General features: G+C 44.4%; 1 protein-coding gene across 3 annotated transcripts; it reads right to left on the minus strand.

The window, feature by feature from the left end:
• Window positions 1-3,900: 3,900 nt before the first annotated feature.
• LOC124669651 (probable inactive beta-glucosidase 14) lies at window positions 3,901-8,766 on the minus strand. Of its 3 annotated transcripts, none has more exons than XM_047206227.1 (12): window positions 8,515-8,766; window positions 7,538-7,604; window positions 7,096-7,154; window positions 6,636-6,711; window positions 6,454-6,528; window positions 6,287-6,374; window positions 5,950-6,202; window positions 5,714-5,829; window positions 5,196-5,448; window positions 4,995-5,097; window positions 4,620-4,728; window positions 3,901-4,316 (listed from the first exon to the last, which is right to left on the minus strand). In XM_047206227.1, the coding sequence occupies exons 1-12, from the start codon at window positions 8,659-8,661 to the stop codon at window positions 4,097-4,099; spliced, it is 1,566 nt and encodes a 521-aa protein (XP_047062183.1). In that variant the 5' UTR covers window positions 8,662-8,766; the 3' UTR covers window positions 3,901-4,096. The 3 variants fall into 3 exon arrangements, with proteins under 3 accessions (XP_047062183.1, XP_047062184.1, XP_047062185.1); XM_047206228.1 differs by lacking the exon at window positions 8,515-8,766 and adding an exon at window positions 7,990-8,059; XM_047206229.1 differs by lacking the exons at window positions 7,538-7,604; window positions 8,515-8,766 and having other exon boundaries at window positions 7,039-7,149.
• Between the last annotated feature and the right edge of the window lie 682 nt (window positions 8,767-9,448).

Consider the following 9,448-nt stretch of genomic DNA (forward strand, 5'->3'; position numbering starts at 1 on the left):
AAAACCTATCAACTACGCTTCAGTCTTCCGATCTTGACGTGTCCAGACGAGGTCACCGTGCACTTGTAAATCTAACAATGATACTCACCGGCACACGGTGAGATTACTCAAGTGTTGTCATCAAACACACAAAACTTGGGGTTTAAACTTTGCTCTTACAATAGACCTGCTACCTTGTAAAATCCAAAACTTAAGATTGGTAGCTCCGAATAGTGGGGGGTGATTTTCTGTTATTTTTAGAGGTGCAACACCTCAACATGAGAAACCGAGAAAATCACCAAACTCGAAAACGCAACAAGCGATCTATACGAAATCCGTTTTCGATGAACTAGAGCTTGTCATGAGAATAAGCACAAGCTCTAAAACATCACATGGAAAAGATACAAATAACAACCAAGAAAGATGGTGCAAGGATGCAATGGTTTGAGCTCTCCGAAGGATACGATCGAGTTACTCACTCGACAGCCCTCTTGATAGTACGGTAACTAAAATAAAAACCAGTCTCCAACTACACCATGAGACCGGTGAGAAAGAAACCCTATCAAGGGCAAACCTTAACCTTGCGCATTTCACTTGAGCTTGATGATGATGGTCTTGACCGCAACAAGATGGAACGGCTTTCTTGATTGTGCTTGCTTGACGAAGTCTTGTGGATTGCTCCCCCATAATCCACCATGCGAGAGCTTCTTCTTCGGCGCATCTTCACATATCCATGATCACCATATGGATTGCTCCCCCATAATCCACCATGGGAGAGCTTCTTCTTCGGCGCATCTTCACATATCCATGATCACCATATGGATGGCAAGAGTCAAACAAAGGATCTCTCCGAGATGGCTCATTTTGAACGTGCACTTCATTTCGTTGATGTCTTGAAGTTAACCTTGAGAGTTCACTTCATCTTCATCTTCAAGATATACTTGACACTTGATCTTCTTCATTTGCTTCTTATTACAATCTTGAAGTCAACATATGGTTCAAGCATTGCCTATGGACAACTCCTACAAATATAACTCAATGCAAACATTAGTCCATAGGGATTGTCATTAATTACCAAAACCACACATGGGGGCTCCATGCACTTTCAACGGGGCGCCCTCCGGACCGGGTCCTGGTTCGTACGTCGGGGAGTAGAACATAGCGTTTGGTTTGAAGCCGCCATGAGGCAGCGCATCCTCGTACCGCAGCGACAAGTTTGGCGTCACGCACCCGGGAGTGGCGGAGGGGCCGTCGTTGTAGAACCCGGATGTCGACGGGGACATCACTCTCGGAATGTATGGCGGCACCGTGGTACTCCATGGGCTCGCGTTGGTGGCAGCGATACACCCGGCCAACGCGTGCTGTTGCGCGTGCGCCACCAACGTCTTCTTCTCCAGCTGAGCCGCCCTCCGTCCTTTCCGCTCCGTCGTCGACATCTTCCGGTGCAAACAGTCTTAATGCCACTGATCATCGGTCCAGCCTTCCGGCTTCTTCTTCGGAGCCGACACCTTCCGATGCTTCGTGAAGGGCGCCTTCGCCCCTTTCGTCTCATTGCCCGGCGGCTTCTTGGCCGCTTTCTTGGCCATTTTTTGGGGGCAGGTCGCGTGGCGCCATGGATGGGGAGAGGGTGGCGGCGGGAGGAACAAGCGTAGCGACGACGGTGAGGGAGAAATGAATCGGCGGGATAGGTCAAATGTGCCGGGATGGCAGTAAATGCGCGGCGGGAGAAGCGCGATGTGGCAGGAGAGGGCGATTAGGCGGGAGCGGTGGACGAATTTTTCATGTGCCGCCGACGCGTCGATCCCGCCACACTTCGCTCGTTCGTTGTGTCCGGAGTCCCCGGAGCGTCCCCTGTGTAGCGGGGATGGGCTCGGGGCGCCGGACACCGTATCGGGCTGCGCTAGACAAAAATCGGGTTTGAGGGACGCGGCTGCAAACATTTTTTTGTCCGACGGGCCCTAAATCGCTTTGAGGGATAATTTGAGGGACGTGACTGGAGATGCTCTAACATAACAGAAAACAGCTTGTCGCCGACAACATGATTATACGATGAACAGTATTGTAGGATCGCCCAGGCATGAACGCAACTGTCTAGTGTGTTTGAAAACTGCAGGTTGTGTCCGATTGCAATCTGCTGCTACTGCTACTAAATGTCGGAAAAAGAAGAGCAAGTCGGGGTGCACCTGGTAAGCAGAAGTGGAGGTCCCGAACAAGAAATCTGGAGGAGGAGGGAACTGGCTGCGGTGGATCGCCGACGCGGACGACAAGAGCTGAAGAGCATGAGAACTTTGAGAAGCCGCAGTGACGCCCGCCCTGTAGGGCCATCAGTCCGTCCTGTCTCCAGCTATTTTTTTTTCGAGAATACACCATAGAAAGATGTATCAATCACATAGAAGGATGCTAAGATGGCAAAATTTGTGCTACCACAGGATAGCTTCCCAAACACATGCCTACTCTCCGTGCTGCCACGGTACAACGATCGGATCAAGAAAAACAAAGAGAGTGCCACGAAAAAGCTTGGCTAGGCGCCATGTCTCCAGCTCTCTCAAGTATACCTGGGCATGTGTCGGGCCGGGCCGGGCGGGCCAGCCCGAGGCAAAAAATTCAGCCCAAGCCCGGCCCGACCAAAAACCCACCAAGCCCACCGGGCCGTCGGGCCGCGGGCCGGGTCGTAGTGTTAAACTTAATTTTCGGGCTACCCAGGCCCGACCCGACCCGGATGTCGGGCCAGCATTTCTCAGCCCAGGTCCGAGTTTTTCGGGCCGGGTCGGGCCGGGCCGCTCGGGCCGGGCTGCCAATGGCCAGGTCTGCTTTTAGTCTCAAGTGTGAACTACTCGGGAGGTAGTAGTAAACTCTGGAGAATTCTGCCGGTGCGAGGCGATTATAATTCTGCAGTGCCGCGCGATAGAGTTGGACGCGTGGAACTCGCGCGGAATCAACCGGACAACATGCTCCACGAATCCCCGATGTTCATGCTAATTACGAGATCAGGTCCAGCATGCTGGGGCCGGGTCTGTGTCTGTAGTATCGGGCAGCCAGTCCCATTCGGCATCATGGTCATGCATGGCAGCTGATCGGGTCCTCCGGTCCAGGTTAACTAAGCGTACGTTTGGTCCTTCCACGGGGTGGATCGATTGTTTTTATTTTGAACGGCCATTGTTCTGCAGAGAACCCTCATATCTCTTTCTCTTCGTCCTCTTCTTTTACATTTCACATTTTATACTTTCATTTGCCGTTTGTGACAACAACTACCACGTCTGACAAACAATATCTTTGTTACCCTATTAGTAAAACGTCTACTCCCCATATTTTTATTTACCTTGCGTTCTGGGTTTAGTCAATGCCAAACTTTGTTTTGGGTTTAGTCAAGGTCAAACTCTATAAGTATGACAAACAATATCTTCTCTCATTATATTAAAAAATTCGAAAATTATATTTCTATATTTTAAAAAGTTATGTAAAAAATTCTAAAAGTAGCTAATGATGTATTCCACTAACGTATAAAATTTCAATTACAAATATTTTGTTTTCTGAGCTAGACAAAAATAATAAGTTGGAATTCTTTTCGGAGATTTGAATCACTATACTCAGATTCATACATTTGTTATTTTTGTGCAGCCCAAAATACGCATTATTTCTAGTTGAGAATTTAAAAGTTTCTGGGATACAATACTGACTGCATCATGACTTATTTTCAGATTTTTCAGGAACTTAGAAATATGATTTTAAATTACTTTTCTGAAAAAGGATCACTAGTGCTCATGTGCACCAAATATATGTCCCTATATTATTATTTACCTCGAGTCTTGGTTTAGTCAAATGGAAAACTTTTTTTTGGGTTTAATCAAAGTCAAACTTTGTAAACTTGACAGGAATATTGAAAAAAAAAACTATTAGCATCCACAATACCACAAGATGCTCTCGATGAAAGAGAAAACATCAAGTAAAGCACATGAGTGGTACCAATCCCTAGGACAAAATACTGGTGCCTGGCACACCACCCACCCAGTCTTATCAAAATGCTTTCAAATGTCAAAGAGATAAACAAGAGAGTAATACTCGAGAAGTCCGCCAAGCATCATGTTTTACATAGTAATCAGGCACGAGGATCATTGCCTCAAGAAGTATACTGCTGCGGTTCAGATCCATTTTGGAATTCTCTTGTCAGAAGTGAACCCTTGAGGAAATTCCTGTACCATTGAGCTGATAATTTCGGCGTCCTTTGCAGCGTCTTGAAGTCGACATGGTAGATCCCGAATCTGTCCGTGTATCCAGACGTCCACTCGAAGTCATCGAGAAGGGACCATACAAAGTAACCGCGTACATCAGCTCCTTTCCTGTAGCAAAGGTTGGTATTCAGAGAGTGCAACAAGAGTAGCAAAAAATAACAATTTGACAGCAGCGCCACGACAGAAATTATAACATGATGAGAACAGAGCATCGGCTATGGTCAATCAACCATTTGGGGCTGACGGCCCTGCATTGTATTGAATTCTCTTTTGCACTATAAAAAAATGCCAAAACACCATGCTTTGGTATCGAATGTTAATTAGTGCAGAATATTTCAAACCCGTCCTGTATTCTAATGCATGGTTGGCAGCCAAATCTATTCATGGAGTGTCCAGAGTTGCATACGTTACCTTATGGCTGAGGCTAAAAATTTGAGGTAGCCACTCATATAATCAATTCTTCCCGTGTCACTGGTGAAATAATTAGCACTCATGCTGCTATTGCTTGCTTGAGCATAACCTGAAAATGCGAATTAGCTTGTGTTTATGTTACACAAATTATTGTTCTGTAAGGCTGTAACATCACAATAACCGACAAGCTCCATTAAAACTAGTTCTGGCAGCACTGGATGTAATTCTGGAAGGAGAGACGAAAACAAATACTCCACTTTCTTCCAAATAGAGATACAAGCTTGTGACATGTGCCAATAGACAGTGTCCTACTCAAATGATAAATACCGATTATTCAAGCTTCAAAAGATGACAAAGAGAGAGAGAGAACCACACCATTTTCTGTGATATATATTGTTGTATTATTGTATCTTTGTTTGTAGTACATAACCACCTCTTCCATCCCACGTGGAACATCGTAAAAGAATGGCGCTCCTGTCTGCATGAGTTGGACTGCAATCACTATTTACTGTTGCTTTCCATCATGTTTTAAAGTCCAACTTAACATGATTTGGTGGTTACCAGTCTTACAATTACCTCTTTCCCTATAAGCACCCCATCTCTTTCTACAGAACTAACCGCTAGCGCATCCCCATCGATAGGGTCCAGTGCACATGAAGAAAAGATGCAGTCTTTCACATAATATGTTGAGTAATGATTTAGTCCAATGAAGTCCAATTTTGTTTCACGTAGTTTCTTCCGCTGCTTTATGGTGAACTCAGGTAGGTTTGGACCCAAGATTTCGTGCATCTCTGGAGGATAATCACCAAGAATCATAGGGTCTAGAAACCTATAAAAAAACAGGTAAAGTAAAAACAGGGCTACTGAAGAAATAATGGAGAATAAACAAGTCCAGCTCAGAAAAGAGAGTCTAGTTTCTCTTCATCCCTGTACTGAAACAAAAATCACTACATTGAGATGCACGGAATCTTGGGATTACTTGTATTAGACTGATTTGTTATATTTTTAAGAACCTCAAATGTTGTGGATTTATGAGGAGACAAAATATTAATTATCTGTATCCACACTTATCATCCTAAAGGATAGTATAGTACCATGGAACATTGAAAGATATAGCCCGCTCAACTGCTAGTAGGTCAATCGTGGTATTTCGCAATGGTTCATACCATCTCGCGCCGACAGAAATTCCAATATATCCACCTTGTTTCTTCTGCCAAATGACACAGATATTAAACCATAACAAAATTCTTCAGTTGATCGCGTTAGGATGACAACTTTGTATGGAAAACAGACAAGGTAACCTTCTATCCAAGAAAAGTCTTATCTGTACCTGATAATTATTTCTGTAAATGCTGACAGCGTTTGCATGTGAAAGAATCATATTGTGAGCGGTTATGTACGGCTCTTTTGAAGAATTTCCAAAGACACAATTCCCAAATGGCTTCGAACAACGACTAGGCGGGAACCATCCATCCATGTAAGCGAATTTTGCCAATAAGTTAGGCTGATTCATTGTAACCCAGAATTTTACTCGGTCACCGAACATCTTGAAGCACACTTCTGCAAAGTAACCAAAGTCCTTCCTGAATAGGACATAGAAGTTAGATAAGCTTTTATTTTTCTTTCAGAGAAGGAACATAGACAAATAGGCACAGACATTGACATACTGGATTGCTGGACTCAGCCATCCACCATATCGCTCTTCAAGTTCATGTGGAATGTCATAATGAAATATTGTAACAAATGGTTGAATGCCTGGTTACGCATGCCATTAACAAATGCATTTTACGACATACAAAAAATATTCCCACCACGTAATTTTTTTATTAAAAACCTTTTTGCAGAAGAGCATCAATAATTTGATTGTAGAATGCCACGCCGTCTGGATTTATATCTCCGAATCGGCCTCCTGCAGCAATAAGCAATTTCAGAGACAATCTACATTTAACTCTAAGAAACAAATAGTGCAATCCTGAGTCCTGACGAAAGCAAATGACTGTGGAAGTTAAAATTCACTTGGTAGAATTCTTGTCCACGCTATGGAGAATCGATATGAGTTGACACCCAAGGAATGCATCAGCTCGATGTCCTCCTGGAGTAGGAAAAAATATAGTCCACACAAATCAGAAGATGGATAGTACAAAAAGAGATGCATTGAACAATGTTTTCAGTACTCCATCCATCCCCATTTAAGTGTCGCACATGTTTTTCAAGGTCTAAGTTTGACAATCAACTTTAAGATAAAAACATGGGTTATATGTACCATCGAATTTGTATTCAAGAAAGTTTTAAATGATATAACTTTTTTTTTGTAACAACTGACATGTATTAGTACTATTAGTCGAGGTAGTGGTCAAAGCTAAAACATGAAAAACGATGGTGCCACATGCATTGGGACGTAGGGAGTAGTATTCATTACAATTTACATGATAACCTTCCATCCTCAGGATTTCCTTGCATTTTGTAGAAAACATACCATGTAACGATGGTAGTGATCAGCAGCAATATCACCATTGCTTCCATCCTCAATTGTACCTGAACCCATAGAATACAAGAAACGTAAGAAAGAAAGTAAAACATATTAGAAGAACAGAGGTAAAAAAGTATTGCCTCATCTCATTAATTTAAAAGAGTGTTGCATTTGTTTTTTTGAGGGAAAGTGTTGTATAGTTAACTAGAGAAAAACTGGGCAAAAACCAAGATTACAAACATGCCCAAGACTGGCCATCATGAAACATGACAGCCACATAGGGCACCAAACGCGGACCTGGCCATCAACATAGACTTCACACAGACCGCCAAGAAAAAGAGCGGAAACACGAAAGCAAAGGCATATAAATGAAAGTAATTATAACAAGTAAAAAAGGAGCTATGTCAAGATTGAAAATTGTGCAGGAATAAAAACTCTCATGCTTCACCTTGCTTATGAGTGAACACATCCCAATTGCTTAGTCCTTTCTTACCCTCCAAATATCCGCCTTCAATCTGCATAATGGAAAATTGAAAATTATATTCTCAACAAACTTCAGGCGAACTCGAAGAGGCCGAAGTATCATGTACTCCTACACAGCCCACATTGGGATCATGAACTTTGAAACGGGACCAGAAATCCAAAACGTGCGCCTAAATTTCCTCGGCTTCTCCCAGCAATCAGCATCATTCCGTTGTTAAAATCAGTTAAATATTGGGCATCGCTTGAAAATTTGAGACCATCCTCCCGCTCATGTATAGCCACATCCAACTAGCCATCTGCCTAACGCCCTCGAACCACAAATTTTCAAGGGCGAGGCGAGTGACATTCTAATTTTTTTTGGCAACTTCAGAATCCAGATAAACCGTGCTTTGATTCGGATAAAAAAAATTACTCAACTTGAAGGCCGCGGCTTCAGCGGATGCTCGGGCGCTCCTCCACGGTGCCTACGACGGTGGTAGGACAGGCACCCCGTCATCGAAGTCGGCGGTGGTGCGAGGGGCAAGGTCATGTCCCCCATTGACATTCTCAGGGCAGCCAAAGCCTGTAGACTCCGGAGAGATAGGAACTCCGAGTGGACCACATCTGGCTGGGTTGGAAAAGCCCAATGTAGACGAGCTGGGTCCTGGGAGGTTCGACGAGGTTGGGCAGTTGGATGACCAGACCCAGCCCATTAAATTTGGATACTGGGTTGGCATGTCGATGTGCACCGACATTTCTTCAGAGATGCTGTGTTTTTCAGGCAAGAACTGGTGTATCTATTCCCCTCGCAACCTGAACTGGTGCGTTTGGTCGTAGATCGTAACAGGAGCAACTTCTGTCCGATTCTAGGTGAGACATAGCTGATCCGCATGTGCAAGAACGACTGAAGTTTGCTATTGCTACTAAAACGGCCGGAAAAGAGGAGCAATTGAGGCAGGGTACCTGGTAAGCAGAAGTGGAGGTCCCGAAGAGGAAGCTGGGAGGGAAGTGGCTGCGATGGATCTCCGACGAACACGAGCGCAGCAGCAGGTGAGCACACCAGAAGAAGAGCAGCAGAAGCCACCGGGACAACGCCGCCTTGCACTCCATTCGTCACACTGTAGTTACTGTCTCAGCTCCGAAACTCAGGCGACTGACCTGGGAATCCTTGCTCCTCGCCTTCACCGGGAAATAAAGAAGGCGATTATAACGTCTCCCGGTTATCCCCAGCAGTGTCGCGCTCGATTGGGTCGGACGTGTGGGACGGACACATGCGCCACGATGCTCATGTTAGCTACGAGATCAGGACCACACATCTCCCGCCCGCTCTATATCTGCTGGGCAGCCAGTCCCACCTCCCGATTTACTAGGACGCCTTTGGTAGCGTGAAGGAGGTCCGGCGTGAGCGCACCGGGGCCGCCGGACGCACCGAAAAGCGAGGCGGGAAATGGTGGGGCCGATCCATCAGCGGCACATTGAATTCTATCCTAACCATCGCCTACCTCGCGGTGGAAGTTATTGTTATATCTTAGTATTCATGATAAATGTTTACATCACATGCTATAATTGTATTAAGTGGAAACATTGATACATGTGTGTTGTGTAAATAACTAGAGTCACTAGTAAGCCTCTCGTTTAACTAGCTTGTTGATTAATAGATGATCATAGTTTTCAGATTATGAACATTCAATGTTATTAATAATAAAATCATATCATTAGATAAATGATGTGATGAACACATCCATAATGAGCGTAGCATAAGATCAAGTCATTAAATTCGTCTTGCTATAAGCTTTCGATACATAGTAACATAATCGTTCGACAATGAGATCATGTAAATCACTTACACCGAATGAGTACTTTGATTACATCAAACGCCACATCGTAAATGGGTGGT

The sequence above is a fragment of the Lolium rigidum genome, chromosome 7 (assembly GCF_022539505.1).
Source record: "Lolium rigidum isolate FL_2022 chromosome 7, APGP_CSIRO_Lrig_0.1, whole genome shotgun sequence".
Classification (NCBI taxonomy): Eukaryota; Viridiplantae; Streptophyta; class Magnoliopsida; order Poales; family Poaceae; genus Lolium; species Lolium rigidum.